General features: G+C 36.8%; 1 protein-coding gene across 1 annotated transcript in view; it reads right to left on the bottom strand.

The window, feature by feature from the left end:
• The window catches only part of LOC122561656 (ATP-binding cassette sub-family D member 2-like), a 90,397-nt gene that overhangs the window by 27,200 nt on the left and 45,574 nt on the right, over positions 1 to 17,623 (bottom strand). The window contains exons 6-7 of the mRNA XM_043713607.2: positions 10,930 to 11,075; positions 3,079 to 3,224 (exon numbers count right to left, since the gene is read on the bottom strand). Of these exons, the coding sequence (XP_043569542.1) occupies positions 3,079 to 3,224; positions 10,930 to 11,075 (292 nt within the window). The remainder of the gene's footprint in view (positions 1 to 3,078; positions 3,225 to 10,929; positions 11,076 to 17,623) is intronic.

The raw sequence follows: 17,623 nt of genomic DNA, 5'->3' as shown, positions 1-17,623 counted from the left end.
ATCATTCAAGAAGCTTGAGACTATCCAGGACTTGATTGGCCCCAGCGTGTACTATAATTTGCAATGTAGAAATGCAAAGATCCTTAGAAAAACACCTTCCAAACCCATAATTCTTTCCATCTAGGACAACGGGAGCAAATACACCACCACTCGCAAGTTCTCCAAGCCACTCACCATCCTGGCTTGGAAATATATCACTGTTCCTTTACTGGTGTTGTGTCAAAATCCTGGAATTCTTCCCCTAATGGCATTGTAGGTTACCCCACAACACATGGTCTGCAACTGTTCTAAAAGGCAGTTTACCAATACCAATCAATTCTCAAGGGCAACTAGTGATGAGAAATAAATGCTGGCCAGCTAGTGAAGCCCATGTCACATGACTGAATAAAAAGAATATTTTCACTGAACCTGGGTTTCTCAGTTCTATCATTTCTAGCAGTCCATAAGTTAGATCATAAAACTGTGAACTTTTCAAAAAAACACTTACACAGACATTGGTTGTTCCACCATTTTCCTGACATTCAATGTACGTTGATCATATCTTGCAATATTAAACTGAGTTGACATTGTTTGATCTAAATCATTGCAAAGGCATTTTGTCACATTGAATTAATAAGTACTGCCAAAGATCTTCTGTACATAATGTTAATACTTTGTTGATAGGAGATACAGTTGCTGAAAAGGAAATGTATCTGTTCCAAACTGAACACTTTTTTATGTAAAGTGCTCTTTTTGAAATCATTTTCTGAACCAGAGCCTCTACGTCATTGAAGTGTTTTAGCTTCTTGACTGATATGTGAGCTGAAACAAGCAGCCATTGGACAATTTGTTTAAAGACTAATGCTGGGAACATTTCGTTTTCATAAAGCCTTGTTTTGGATCACCTCCTCAACAACATTGAAGGCAATCCTACAACAATGATAATTCCATTGTACTTACCCAATGTTCATTTCATTACTGATGACTCATAATAAAAAAGTCATGTATTTATCTTGGGCATCTCAGCAGCACATATCTCAAAATGCTCTGCCACCAATGAAATCATCATTGGTGCTCTCTTGCAAACAAGGATGACTCAATCAATAAAGTCCCACTGAAGTATAGTCACTGTTGTGATGTTAAAGTAAATAATTACTTTTATTGGTTAACATTGGAACAGGAGTTGGCAATCTCCCTAAATATCTCCTGCCACTCAACCAGTTTGCCAGGCAGAGGATAATACTTTGCCTTCAATCCTATGAGCTTCAGCTTTAGCTAACAGTTTCTTATGATAGATCTCATCAAAAGTCTTTTGAAGTCCACAAAAATACCATTCATCATTCTGCTATCTCCTACGGTCTTTGGAATTTAAAAAAAAAAATTAATCAGAACCATTAAGCATGACTGATCCTTTCTGTCTTCTGGATATCTTCAAGTAGGTCCGTTTCTCTGTCCTTACTTATAAATTATAATAATTTCTCAACATCCCGTGAACCTAACAGGTCTATAATGCCTTCATTTTTTTGACTCACCATTCTTAAATAACAAAGTAGCAAGTAGAATTTTCTAATTTAAATGATAGCTTCATGAATTGAGACAGAGCTTTGGAAAAATACAGCTAGGACATTGGTAATGCTTTTACCTTTCTCTCTCTTTCAAATTCTTAATATGAAACCCAGCTGAATACGCACATTGAATAAACAGACCATGAGCAACACAATTAAAATGTAGGAGGATCATTGACTCTGCTCTCCAGTTAGAATGAAGAAAATAACAGATCAACTTACACACAACTCCTTGAGAGTAAGGAAAATTAATTTTAAATAAACAGGTCAATTTTTCTTTTCGCATATCAATCCAAAATTGTCCCCATTTGGGAATATTAAATTGGGAAATCATATTCATTCAATTCACAACATTCCATTAACTAACTTAAATGTTTAAAAAATCATAGATGGTTCAGGTAATTTAATGATAAGCATTATATTTTATCTCCTACCCTCATGTTCCTACTAGAAAAGGGTTGAGACTACCCTATATCAACAGTGGAACTTAAATTTGCTTATGTAATGCACGACTACAATCTGTCCAAACAAAATCTCAAAACTATCTGAAAACCTATTTCATAAAGAGAAATGTAATTCAAAATTTAATCAATGCTTATTTATTAATTTAACCATTTGCACATAATGCAATGCAAAATCTAAAAAGATAAAGCCTCTTGCGAAACTGAAAACAAATTATGCAACAGAGATGGTTATGAAATCCAACCCGAGAAATAAATAAAAATAACATTAGTGACTATTACACCAAGCGACAAGATATGTAAATCTGCCCTTTGGAACTGTCAAACACAATGGTCCACATACTGGGACAAAGTTCTAACAGAAATAATAACAGTTGAATACATTTCAGCAGAAAAACTTACTGTGGACAATAAAAAGGTCACTTCCCAAAATTTATAATTAGTAAAAGCCAAAACGATGATTGCACAGTCTGTTAATAAATATGCAAGAAAGTTGAACAAATTTTGTATGGTTTTTGTGTTCAACAAAACTAAGAGTTCGAAGTATTTACAATGTTTCCAAATGCTCAAATTCTTGAGCTAAAAATCATATTTTAACAAAACAACTCTTATAAAATCCTATAAAATCATTTTTTGTTTTACTTTGTTTTCATCATGGATCATTTGATTTCCAATGATGTTACTTGTAATAAGTTGGACAGTAAACAGTTCTATAATTAAGAGGATAAAACTAACATTGATCTAAAGTTTTACAATTACAGATCGTTCGGCTATATTGTATGATTGACAAATTGGGGACACTGTTTCTAAAGCGTGAACTTTTAAAATGTGTGTTGGCTGTAACACAATTACATCATCAACACTTTAAGCACTGTTTCAAAAACATGACTTTTCTATAACATGGGGTTGCACAAGAATGCAATCATTGCATTATAGAAGAACTACCTGTCGGTTCAATCCATCTCTGAAGTCCAAACTTGGAAATACTGCAATGAGAAGCCTTGAGAATTAAAATATTGTAGAAAAATGCACTTTACTAAAAAAAGTAGCCATTTGTAGTACCAGATGCATACCTCCCTCTCTCTGTACAATGTGCTTCAGGTGAACAATATCTAGGATATGCTCCAGGTCCAGATCTGTGCACTCTTTCTCACTCATCTCTTCCACGGAGTCTGGGTAGATAACCTGATCTCTCAGAGTTCCAACAGACATGTAAGGTCTGTAAATCAAGATGAAAATGAATAATTAATCAATTGATTGATAACATAACTCATGATAAGCCTGCATAATAAGAGTAAATAGTGGAGACTGTCTCAACAAATCATAAATCAAACACATATTTATGCATCAAATGTGAAGTGGATCAATGATCCAGTGCTGCACCAGAAATATTCTCAAGAAAATATCAATGCACAGATTAGTATATATTGTACACAAAACTGGAGGGTCTCTAATTGAAATAAGTATTTTCTCACCTCCTGATGTCTGAAAGGTTAGCTAGTATTGACATAGTGGAAAACATTGAAAGTTTCACTCATTTTTATATGAATCAATATATGACATTAGAATTATGTGCACAATTAAGACCTGAATCATTAAAACTTCTGTTCTAAATTGTTTCTGTGCTATTCGATTCTATACTTGCTATGATCATTAAAGGGTAACCATGGATGTAACTGTATATAACATTCATAAAAAAATCAGTGGTGAACTTCTCAGAATATTTTATGTTAAACTAAATAGTCAGTAAGTAAATAAATAATAAGTGTTTGAAGATGTCAGTGTGAGGCTTACAGATTCTATTAGATGCTCTGCTTCATTTGTATTGACTTGGTGAGTATAAAGAACACATCACTGTGATCTAAAGGACAAATGGAATATAAAAGCAGAATTACACCTCAAAAGCTAAAAACACTGGACTCAGATGAGATGCAGCAGGAGCACACCCTGCAGAATGATCTGCTGACTTGTGCTTCATCAAAGTCTGGGAAAATCTAACAAACAGAATTTTGTGTGACTCCAAATTCACTCAAATTTCATTTGTCCATTCAAACGTTCATAGATGAGAATAAACACAATGAAACTAAATAACATTTGCAATATTCAATTACTTGGTAATCTGAAGTTAACTCACAGAATTTACTAAACCTGGTAGTTTTTAGTTTGGATTAAGTGACTTATTATAAATGTAACACGAAAAGTAACTACACAAATAAATAATAAAATGTCAACCAGAAAGTCAGTTTTGTTACTGTGCCACATTCCACTTTACAACTGTAAATACATTGAATAGTTCTGGATAAAAATTGTCATACATACCTGCTCACCTAGCAAAAAAGCTGACTAACAGCTTATTAAAAAGCTAGCAGAGTCTTTATAAGCTGACAATTATGAACAAGCCTGATTAGAACGTTATAGGATGTAAAAATAGTTACACAGATCAGTTACGGTTTTATACAAATATTCTATTTCCTCCAGATTCAGTTCCCAGATATATTGAACAGAATTTTATTTACATTACACTATTACAGTGGTCAGAGCCAGAAGTTGGTGGGAAATCAGTTTATTCATGAAGTATACTTTGCTGTAGTCCTTTAATTCAGCCACAGTACTCACATCCTGCTTCGAAGTTCACTGTTGAATCATGTGCATAATGGTTTTCCATATGCTGTTACAGAAAGGCTCTCCAGTTAAACGGTGCTCAGTACGGGTAAGAATAACTGAACCTTACATCGCTCCCCGAGGCTTCAGCAACAATACTCCAAAGGAGACACTTCCCTGGAATTCTGATGCAGTGCAGCTTCCTACAAATGGAAGTCTGGTCTACTAAGTTTGGATACTGTGTCCCAGATAGGTTCAGTCACCTCACAACAGCAGGAAAGGTAAATCTCACTTTAATTGCCAACACCCACAAACTGGCTTCTTCAGTATTCACTTGCATGGTGGCTCAGTGGTTAGCACTGCTGCGTCACAACGCAAGGGACCCAAGTTAATTCCCGCCTCAGGCAACTATCTGTGTGGAGTTTGCACATTCTCCCAGTGTCTGCCTGGGTTTCCTCTGGGTGCTCCGGTTTCCTCCCACAGTCCAAAGATGTGCAGGTTAGGTGAATTGGCCATGCTAAATTGCCCGTAGTGTCAGGTGCATTAGTCAGGGGTGAATGTAGGGAAATGGGTCTGGGTGGGTTGCTCTTCGGAGGGTCAGTGTGGACTTGTTGGGCCGAAGGGCCTGTTTCCACACTGTAGGAAATCTAATCTAATCTAACACAACACCTTGCAATTTCAATTATTTCTTTCTTTCCAGACACTTCCTCGCACGACCTTCTGAACAACCAACAATTATCCTTTTCTCATTGATATCTCACACTGATTATTCAGTCACCTCCACAATATAGTTCTTGCATCCTCTCTGCATAATCCAATTCTCTAATTCTCGGCTTTCGCAAAAAAAGTACACAACTCTTGGGAGTGGCAGTGATGGCCACTGCAATGTTTTCTCACTGGGTACACAGCAAAGGAGATTTTGTTCCAGGAAGATAGGTTTCTATCAGTGAAAGCCTGAGCTTTGTGAGATAATGGTGCTCAATCATGCTAACAAAGCGGATCCTCTGTCTGAAGATTCTGTATTGGGGGATTTGCCTCCTTTGAGTTGGTTCTCTGTGTCTTTATCCTCCGTCTTGTGGATTGGTGTGAGATTAAGGAGGAGGTAATTATGCTGCTGCTGTTGACTATGCGGCTGCTGATGTTGGTCCCTTCATTCTGTTAGTGTTACTGATCTTGTTTTTCAAAGAAATGCAAAAGCTGATCCACACCACAGTGAAGGCTAACATCAAGTAAAGTTAAGGGAGTAGATTTACTTAAAGTGATCACCAAAAAGTTGGAAATCACCTATAAATCAAAGACACTGGCTCTTTAAACAAGTTCTGACAGCACAAACCTTTCATATAGACAGTTCAGCAACTATCCAATTTTACTGTTTAAAGTGCTTCTAGCCTGTTGGTTTAATTAAAAAGTGGCTTCATGCCATGTATTTGTTGATCCTTGTTAACTCCACACAGCTTGGAAACCAGAATGCTGGAGTAGTTCAAAATGAATACTCCATTTCCAGATTGACATTACTGTTGCGAAGCTGATGTGTAAAAATGGTAAAATTGTAAACGAGGGAAAGTATTGCATGGTCCCTTTAAACAATGGTGTTCTTTCTGGTGCTTATATTTAAATTGATGTCCAAACAGCAGTAAAAGTTCAGCTGCACAGATTGAATATTTTGTATTGAACAGCCAAGCAACATTTTTATCAAGACAACAAGTCTTTTCAAATTTAGACAACTAATTTAAACCAAACACTTAGGGATTGAAAAATTTAAATCTGATGGTGGTGACAACCTTGAACCAATCCAGTTGTAAAGAAATTAATATGTCAGCACAGGTATAATGATAGGGACAATTGGACAGAGAAGAGAGAGCCAACTGCCATCTGAAGAGAAAACAACTTTCCAACTCTCAGGAAAAAGCAACAACTATTCGTAAAGGTATATGGGACTCTTAGATAATATTCCTGACACCAGAAAAACAACTAAGGCAGCATCTTGGACAGAGGAAAGTGATGGAAAAAGATACAGAAAGCTCAGGAAGCCACATTCTGTGTGAACTTTGATAGCCTAAGTTTTAATTTATTGTTATCTTATTACTTACATTTACATAAGTGGGATCTGTATTATTGAAACAGCATACCATTAGAATCTTGTTTTATTTGCGAATAGTTAGTTAGAGAGGGATTGTTTGATTTGTTTGTAATTCTGCTAATTTGTCATTTGCAAAATTACCCACATTAAACCCAGAAGTGGGCAAGTTTCTGACATAATACATCTGTTCAGGGTTTTAACCCCCAGCAGCTATCTGAGCCAGCCCCACTTTGTTTGCTCCAAATTCTGTCCATTCTATCAACTGTTGCAGACACTGACTCTCCCCTTTACAATCTTTAAAAATTTTATTGGCACTCTTCTCCCATACCTTCTTAGTCCAAAATTATTCCATTTTGCTTCCAATCTAGTTTAAGCAGATGCTTTTCTTGCTGAAGGTTTCATGGAAAAAAAACACCAGGAGAACACTAAATGTGCTCACTTCAAACAGGATTAGATAAATGATAAAAATTAAACCTAACTCAAGTTTACCACGACACTTATTCTCAGCTACAATACAGATTACAATTGCAAGTTAACCCAACCAATTCCTAAAGATGATAGACAATGAAAGAGATAGAAGCAGAAAGAAAGATACACCCATACTGTAATTGTCAGAATCTGAAAAATATTCTTTCGGCAATTAAGCATTTCTGAAATCTACTTTTTGTTGTAATGTATGCTGACAATAAGGTGCCACAAGTGGTGATATTTCCAAATTTGCAGATCATACAAAGTTTTGCAGGAATGTGTGCAGGGAGGAAGCTTTAAGACATTTTCAGGATGATTTGGACAGGCTTAATGATTCAGCAAGGCAGATGGAATACAATGTGGAAAAATGTGAAGTTATCCATTTTGGTCAGAACAGATGTGCAAAACATTTCTTAAATTGAGAAGGGTGAAAAATGTAGATGTGCAAAAAGACTCGGGTGTCCTTGTCAACACATCACTGAAGACTACTAAGCACTTGCATCAAGTATTAGAAAGGCTAATGGAATGTGAGTCTTTATCGAAAGAGGACTTGAGTGCCGGAGTAATGAAGTCTTGCTTCAACTGTACATTATTTTGGATAGACCACAGTGGAGAGCTGTGTGCAGTTTTGGTCTCCTTATCTCAGAAGTTATTATTGCCATGAAGGAAGTACAAGAAAGGTTCACCAGACTGTTCCTAGCATGATGGGAATATCCAAGAGAAGAAATTGGGAAAACTGGTCTTGAATTCTCTAGCGTTTCAAAGAATAAAAGATGATCTAAAATTGAAGTCTACAAAATAACTAAAAGCCTTGACAGGGTAGACGCAGTTAAGATGCTTTTCCTGGTTGCGGAGTCTGGAATCAGGAAGTATAATTTAAAAATAAATGGTTGCCGTTTAGGACAGGCAGAAATTCTTTCATTCAGAGGGTGGTGACTATTTGAAGGTCCAATTTTAAGTATATTCAAAGTAGCTTTTTGTAATTTTTGATTAATAATGGCAGAACGGTTTGACACTGCCTGCATAAGAACTTGGAGCAAGAGTAGGACATCTGGCCCTTTGAGCCTGCCCCGCAATTCAATACAATCATGGCCAATCTTTTCGTGGACCGATCCACTCACCTGCGCTCTCACTATATCTCTTAGTTCCTTTATTTTTCAAAAATAAATCTTTCTTAACTTTCTCAACTACTTCACCTGGGCAAGGAATTCCACAGATTTACAACCCTATGGCTGAAGTGTTTGCCAACGAAGTGTTCAATCAGCCATGATTATATTAATTGGTGGAGCAGCTTCAAAATGGGATGAATAGCCTCACCCTGTTCCTGTGTTCCAGAACATCTGTTGTCACTATTAACTAAGGGATAAATGTTGGCCAGACATCAGTGGAACTTTAATACAGAAGCAAAATACTGCTGATACTGGAAATAAACATAACAAAATGCAAATACACACCAGGTCAGCCAGCATCTGTGAAAAAAAGCTAATGATCCAGGCTGAAATGAATTTTCATCAGGCCTGATGAGTTTTTCAGCATTTTGTGACTTTTTATTACGAGTACAACTCTTATGTTGCTTCAGTTGCTGATGTGAAATCATTTTGGGTTCATATAGAGGGTACACCAGACCTCAGTTCAATATTTCATTTAAAACGTGGTATCTCTCTACGAAGTAGCATTTCTTCATCTAAGTATCAACTCAAAGTACATATTCCAGTATTTTTGAGTAGGATTTGAACCTTCTGCTCCGAAGTGAACATGCTATTACAAAGTGTAAAGTTCAGACTTGTTAGTTTAGGTGGAGATATTGCTGAATTATTTAAATAAAGCCTAAGAATTTAAATTATCCTTAGTCCCATGTTGAGCTCATCTTGGATGATTCCCACTGTCTTGCATCCCAAATATGCTTGCAAACCCCATTATTTCCGTCTCTTCTCAAAAAAAAACTCTGTTCCTTGTATATCTGCTTTTATTTTTAATTCTGTTCTTTATATCTAAAATGATTGTTTTGGTTAGGATGGTGGCTTCTGTTAACTGCGTTTTTATACCTAAGATTACCAGAGAATGGCAACTTTGTACACTTTTCACTGTACTCCTGAATCCTTGTACCTGAGCACATGTGACAGTAAAACCTAATTCTAAGACTCTGATTACTCGACTATTAGGTGTGATTCTTTTATTTCCTCGTTGAGAGTGTCGTGCTGGAAAAGTACAGCAGGTCAGGCAGCATCTGAGGATCAGAAGAATCGATGTTTCAGGCACGAGCCCTTCATCTTTCTTTATTTCCTGCTGATTCCTATGAATCGAAGGATCACATTATTTCCACAGAGGAAGGACTTGTTTATGCACTTTTGGAGGAAGATATTTTCAAATGACCTCTCATAAAAGTTATGACACACCTCTAGAGCAGGTGGGACCTGAACCTGAGCATCCTAGTTCAGAAGTAAAACCACTACTACTGTGTCATAAGAGCAAGGGGCAAATCTTACATCAGGAAACATAATTATGGGGTAATTGATAAACGTAGCAACACAGCCAACATTATTAAGAAACAATGCAGTATAATTAGGCAAGTTCTTGAAGACAGACAAGACAATCATTACCTAAATACCAGGGAAGCAAGTATCTAAGCACAGCATTCACACTGGGTGATACAAAGATCAACAATCTGATTTTAAAAAGACCTATTGAGATGGACTTAGGCAACCCTGCAGTCATATTATCGCATGATATGCATGTTATTAGGTCCAACAAGCAGTGTTTAAATACTGATGACCGAGAGGATCTCAAATATCCAGGAACCTTTTTTTCCACATTTTTAGGTTAAAACCAGGAATGTTTTGATACTGATCCTCGTAGAGTCAAACACAGTTCTAATGCTTACTAGACAACTATTAAAAAAAAACGTGTTAACATCTGCACTGAAGAGCACATAAAGAACAAAACATCTGAAGTGGTTAGGATTCCATCTTTTCGTTTAATGGAAAAGTTTTCTGACTGCTTGTCGTTGATTCAATTGCTTTTTGCAGTATCAGTAGATTTTACACTTGCTTTTGTCTCATTTCATGTATTTCCTACCTCAAGCTGCAATATGCTATTTCACAAAACCAAAACGGCTAAACGAAATATGCACAAATATGTATAATGACCAATTTGCAAAATATTAGACAAAATACAAAACCATTTTAAGATGAATTTATCTAATGACAGACCACTAAATGAACATAAGTGAATTAAAGTATGACTGTGTTGGTGTCTAAATTGAGAAGACTACTTATTTCTTAAAATACACTATAATAATAAACTAATAATCATGTTTATGCAGATGACAACTTCATTTGGACAAACTTAAGCCCAGTATTTAGGAAGGAAGTATATATTCAAAAACCAGCAGCCTTGGGACAGATTCCTGTTAGATTTTGGATCTTACTGGTTTTTGGTTAGGGCAGCTTGGGTAAGTTACTTTACTCATTTAATAGGAATTAAAATTCATGCATGGCAGGTCGTAAAAATGCCAGGTTTTGAACATTCCTGCTTTTTAGATAGCCAGATTTAAGAAAAATGTACCTGTATAAAAACATCTCAGGCCAAGTTGTCACATTCTTAAACTTATTAATTTGCACACACTTTCTGCTCATTTAATTGTCACAAAGAACGAACCATTTAAACAGATAACATGTAGCCAAATTGGCAACTCTCCCAAAAAAAAGTCTGAAAAAAAAACTGGAATTATATTTACATTGAAAAAAAGTGGTTTCATTTATGCTAAAGTACTCACCTTTGTGGAATATAAAACATGTGCTGAGGTGGTGGTTTATACAATACTCCTCCATACACTGGCCATAAACCACTCAATATCCTGAATAAAGAACTTTTTCCACAGCCATTTGGGCCAGTAATAAGGAGATGCATACCTTCATCAACCTAAAAAATTATAATAAGTTTAATAAATTATTGTGCAAAAGCTATTGCATTCTTATAAGGTCTACCATAATATTACATATAATTTGTAGAAATATCATTTAAAATCTAGAAAGAAAACCAATTCATATAGAGTCATACAGCATGGCAACAGACCCTTCAGTCCACGCCAATCATGTTCCCAAACTAAACTAATCCCACCTGCTTGCGCTTGGCCTATATCTCTCTAAACCTTTCCCATTAACAAACTTATCCAAATTTCTCTTAAACGTTGTGACTGTACTTGCATTTTTTTTTGCAGTTCACTCCAACAGGAACTACTCTGTATAAAAAAAGGTTGCCCCTCATTTCCTTTCTGAATCTTTCTCCCCTCACCTTAAAAATATATCCCCCAGTTTTGAATGTCTTCCCCAGAAGGAAAAGACCCTTGTTCTTCACCTTATCTTTGCCCCCCATGATTTGTTAAACCTCAATAAGGTCATCCCTCAACCTCCTACACCCCAATGAGAAAAGTCTCAGTCTTTCCAGTCTATTTTTATATCTCAAATTCTCCATTCAAGGGAACATCCTGGTACATCATTTCTGAACCTTCTCAGGACGACCAGAACTGCAAACAGTACTCCAGAAGAGGCCTCACCAACATCCCGTACAATCTCAACATGAATTCCCAGTTGCTAAACTCCAAGGTCTGTAATTATATAATTTATGTTAGCACAATTTGTGAATTTTCTAAATATATTGATGATAGTTAAAGTACCTTACATAGGCTAGGTCTTTGGTTTGTTAATAATATTTGAAAATAGAACCGATCACTGAACTTGGATTGACTTCCAAGTTTAGATTAGTGACTCATAAGCTGCAATTATTTCCATAAAGAACCTTCTTATATGAAATGCAGAAATTACACCAGTGTACTGGTTCCTTTGGTAGCCCTGTGTCTCAGAATATGATGATTCATGTTGTGGTGATCAACACTGTATTAAGCATTGCTTGTGTTGACTTAGGAATATCATTCCAGCAGAGCAGATTTTGTCCCAAAAACAGAAATATACTAGTATTAGGGGATAGAAAAGTTAGGTAAATAGGTACTGTACTCTGCTGAAAAGACAGAGTGTCTCAAAGTCTGTGCTGCATACCTGATACCAATGCTCAGGCTATCTCTGTTGGACTGAAGAGAAGCTTGGGATGGAAGGGGAATTATCCATTTGTCATAGCCTACGTGGATAGCAACAAAATAGGACGAGGAAAGAGGTTTGATGGGAGATAATGAGCATCTTGGAGCTCAATTACAAAGCAGAATCACAAAGCTAATCATTGCTGGATTCCTACCTGAGCCAAGTGAAAATTGGCTTGGGTAAATAGGATGAGGGGTAAATGTGTTGCTCATGATTGGTGTAGGAGAAGTGGGTTCCAATTCATGAGGCAGTGTCACCAGTGCTGGGGAAAGAAAGAGCTGTTCCATTGGCATTGAAATCATTTAAACAGTGCTGGGACCACTGTCCTGGCAAATCGTACAACGAGCATTTTTCATAGGACTTTAAAGTAATTAGTTGGGGAGAGTGGGCAGAGGGGCAGAGGAAGTGTTCAATTGAAGAGAAATTTAAATATCAGAAGAAATAAAACAGCAGAGGTACAGTGTAGTGAAGAGATGAACAAAGTGTGACAATCAAGAAGAGTACAGCAGAAATTAGAACCAGTCTAAGTATTTATGGTAAAAAGTCACAGTTTAAAGCTCTTTATCCAAATGCTGACACTATTTGTAACTAGATGAGTTAATGGCATTGCATAAATAGAAATAAATGTATGAATTGATAGCTATCATGGAATCATAGCAGCAAGGTGACCAAGGTGGCAAGGAACTCAATATTCAAAGATATTTGACATTCTGGAAAAATAGGCCAAAAGGAAATGAAGATAGGGTAAAAGAAATAATTACAAAGGCATATTGAAAATAAAATAGACACCTTATTTACTTTCTGTGAAGAGAAATCAGAGCTCACGTTTCAGATTCGGCAACTGTTCCTCAGAACTCAGACTTGAAACATGAACTCTGATTTCGCTGCACAGATGCTGCCAGACCCGCTAAGCTTTCACAGCAATTTCTGTTTTTGCTTCTGATTTCCAGCATCTGCAGTTCTTCGGGTTTTTACCTTTATTGATTTCCTTAACATAATCTTTTACAATCTGCCAGTTAATATGGTTTGCTCCCCCACAGTAGTTCTTATGATTGTAAACCAACATAGCTAAATCTACTGAATGAGCCCCAAATTAAATTAATAATAAAACTCCACTTTTTATAGCTTTTACTTTAAAGCAAATCAGAACCAATGCACGTTACATTAGAATTAACAGGCAAATTGTGTTTCAAATACAAAGGTATATTTCACCTTAATAGTCAATAAAGTTCTTACACAACCACAAACTTTCATATCATTTCTTGCAGAAACATGCCATCATATTTAATATATATAATGGTTCTTTGTTCAAGCAAAGTAGGTCACGAGTCATTTCTGACAAAAACTTTTAGCCTTGATTTACACGGCCACACTGAACATCAACAAGGCACTCTCCACGAACCACTTGTTCCTCAGGTTAAGGCAGTTCTGAAAGTGTAGCTTTTCAGAGTTCCTTTTTAACTGACCAGCAAACAAAACAAGTAATCTGGACCTTTTAGTTCTTTTGCACATCTGAGTTTTGACCATCTCATAGAATTCAGTCCCTTTTAGCCTGTTTGCTTCTAAGGGGATTCTGGATTCTATTTTTCTCCTTATTGCCAAAGTCAGTGCCAAACATTTTCTCAGAGCTTTACTAGTTTTCTCTCAATAATTCTGTGTTCCTTAATTTGTCTCTATCTGATTTCTGTGTCTGCATCTGTGATTACCTTCATCCTACAGCTCATCTATATGTAGCCCTACTTTGTACTGGCACACACACAGCTTCTATCTTAGTGTCTTTCCTCATGGTACTACCTCCAGGTCAAAAATCATCAGGGCACAAGGAGCAATGTTTCTTATTACCCAAGAAAACTACAGTTGATTTCTTTGCAACTTATGCAATCACTTAAAAGCCATTATCTAACATTCTTGAAAGAAATTGTCGATGCCACATACACTTAGGAAATTTCAAATTGCTTTACTGTGCTACTTCTAGGTCAGAGTTCATCACAGTCACTCCAAGGTCTATTGAAATTGATCAACCCCAAAAGAAAGTAAACAAATAAAACTTATGTAAAATTCAGACTGACAAAATTGAAGCAGAATTATTTGATAATTAAAGATGGTGTCTTAAAATTACGTATGTGAGTAAGAATTGAGAAAGCTGAGGTGTGTCTAATAAAATTATGATGTAATTTAATAGAAATATCTTACTTATATCCATTATTTCTGTGAAATCCTAAACCAAAGGATGTTTGAATGAACATGAGACACAAATAAATCCAACAAAAATTCAGAACTCTTTTGCTCAGTGTGGTTAGATCATGAACTCACGACACTAGAGATAGTTAAGGTGAATAAACAGGTATATTTAAAAAAGAGAAATAGAAGCGTACACTGATAATGTGAGGACAAGATGCTTGTATGGAGTACGAATACAGCACAGTCTGACTACTTTGTTTCTGTACTGACAATTCAGTCCAAATACAGAAAGACAAAGAAAAATTACAAAAGCACATGATAGAGCTGACACATTGGTGCAGAGCCACCTGCTGGCTAATATGTGACAGCCACTACAAACAAACAGCAAACAAACAGAAGTTGGTGGAAAACCTCAGCAAGCCTGCAGCCTCTGTGCAGAAAAATCAGAGTTAACTTTTCAGGTCTGGTGACCCTTCCTCAGAACTTCTTTCTGTTTTTATTAAAATGTAACTGCAGTTCACTATCCATGGTGTTTTTTTAAGGGTGTAGAGCTCCTGCAGAAGTGAAAACTCACAACTTTAATCAAGAACATTTCTAACAACACAGACAAAATTAACCCACTCACACATGTGCATTCTAGTGGTGATTGGTCTTACCTTTGCCTGGCATAGTGCTCTCAGCACAGTCGCAGAGAGCCATAGAGATGTTTAGCATGGAAACCAACTCATCCTTACCGACTAGATATCCTAAATCAATCTAGTCCTATTTGCCAGCACTTGGCCCATATCCCTCTAAATCCTTCCTATTCATATAGTCATCCAGATGTCTTTTAAATGTTGCAATTGTACCAGCCGCCACCACTTCCTCTGGCAGCTCATTCCTTACACACACCACCCTCTGCATGAAAAAGTTGGCCCTTAGGTCTCTCAAATCCTTCTCCTCACACCTTAATCCTACACCATCTAGTTTTGAACTCCCATACCCCTGGGGTAAGACCTCGTGTATTTACCCTATCTATGCCCCTCAATTTTGTATACTTCTATAAGGTCATCCCTCAGCCTCAGATGCTCCAGGGAAAATAGCCCCAGCCTATTCAGCCTCTCCCTGTAGCTCAAACCCTCCAACCCTGGCAACATCCCTGTATATCTTTTCTGAACCTTTCAAGTTTCACAACATCGTTCCAATAGCAGAATTGAACACAGTATTCCAAAAGTGGCCTAAACCATGTCTTGCAACATGACCTCACAACTTCTATACTCAATGCTCTAACCAATAAAGGAAAGCATACCAAATGCATTCTTCACTATCCTATCTATCTGCAACTCCACTTTCAAAGAGTTATGAACATGCACTCCAAGGTCTCTTTGTTCAGCAACACCCCCCAGGACCTTACTATTAAGTAAGGCCCTGAGTTGCCTTTCCAAAATTCAGCACCTCATATTTATCTACCGTACATACTCAAGTAATAGTCAATCTCATGTAAAAGCTGACTCTCTATTTTTGGCCAAATAACCTGGAATTTTCCATCCATCTCATGTAAAATTCAACCTTTACAGATAACAGATCAAAGTTTATGAATCAGTATGCCAGCCATCACGTCCCCCTCCAGTTTTCTGGTCTGCCAACTGTTCCACTCTGCGCCCGGTCTTCCTGTCCGCTGGCTGTTGTGTTCCACTCTAGGTTTTCAGAATTACCATAATTAGTTTTTTTTTCCTTATTCATTTAGAGATCAGTCGGGCTTCTGCTAATGATACGGTATGAATTTTGACGAGTGTGAATTTCAGCCCCATAAAAATAGAATCCACGTAATAGTTGACCCCATAAATTTAACCTTAAAAAGTAGTCCAAAAAATTTGACTATTACTCAAGTATATATTGTAAATTAAATTCCATCTGCCACTCCTCAGCACTTTTGCCAATTTGATCAAGATCCAGTTGTACTCTGAAGTAACCTTCTTCGCTGTCCACTACACCTCTAACTTTGGTGTCACCTGCAAACTTACTAATCATTCTCTATGTTCACATCCAAATTATTTATATAAATGACAAAAAGCAATGGACACAGCACCAATCCTTGTGGCACACATGACGGTTGGAGGCAGTTAATTTGGCAGATTGAGACTGAAATCAATACAGTTATAGAAAGATGGATGCGCATTCAAAATCAACTTATTTTTACCTCCTTATTCAGTGTTAGAGATTCTTTTAGCTTGCAAATTTGTTGCCAAAATGCTTCACTGGATCAAGAAATCTAGTCTCACTAGAGGATTTTCATGCAACCCTACATTGTTATACTGTTATTCACTTAAAGCTGATCATTTTCTTAACTCATTAACACAGATTAACACAGCACTTGCATCGAGAAATTTGGAAGAATATGCTGCAGCTGTTGATGAGGTGCACTGTTAAATAGCACTGATGAGGTAGTCTTTCCTGCTGCAGAGCACATGTCCAGCTTTGCATGTTTAAGAGATTGCATTAACTGGATCACAGATCTCTGAAATAGCAGCACTAGTGTCAAATCAGTGTAACATACTGAATGATGTCACAATCTACCTATTCTGCATACCTTCGCCAAATGCTCTCTGTGTATGCACTAACAATCACAACCCAACCGTCCTGTAGTTGTACCAGAAGTGTGCATGTGTGTGCCATTTTAGAGACAAACATTTTTGTTTTTAATTCATTCTAGTGGCTTTTCAGAACCTGAAAACATTGGACGAATCTTCCAACTCAGGTCAAAATCCCTATTTCCAACCTAGATCAGACAAGGTGTTGCACACTTATCTTCTGAGGACCATTCTTACTGGATTTCAACACAGGATTCATTGTAACAGAAGCAATTCAGCAAACTACATACGCATCATTAGAGTGGATTGTTGCAAAAAAGACTCCCTATTCTTCAGGTAATGGTTACTTATTTCAGTCAGTAAAATATTTATTCAAGGCTCCAAATCCATTTTGACAGCTTCTGAGAGAAGGTTGAACATGTAAAATAGTATTGGGAGATGCAAAATGCTTAACTAATAAAATATCAAGAACAAACTTGAAAGAGATTGTTCAAGTCACATTTAAAATACTAATTTTCTGTAAATAGAATCCCTGCAGTGCAGAAAGATGTTACTTGACCAACCCGCACCCATCTTCCCCTCCATCCCGTAGCTAACTCACCTAACACGCACTTTCCTGGACACT

Source organism: Chiloscyllium plagiosum, unplaced genomic scaffold (assembly GCF_037043375.1).
Source record: "Chiloscyllium plagiosum isolate Xiang-an unplaced genomic scaffold, Cpla_swu_hap1 HiC_scaffold_23, whole genome shotgun sequence".
NCBI classification, from domain to species: Eukaryota; Metazoa; Chordata; class Chondrichthyes; order Orectolobiformes; family Hemiscylliidae; genus Chiloscyllium; species Chiloscyllium plagiosum.
Note: the sequence above shows the minus strand (reverse complement) of the source record. Positions and strands in the feature narration are given on the sequence as shown.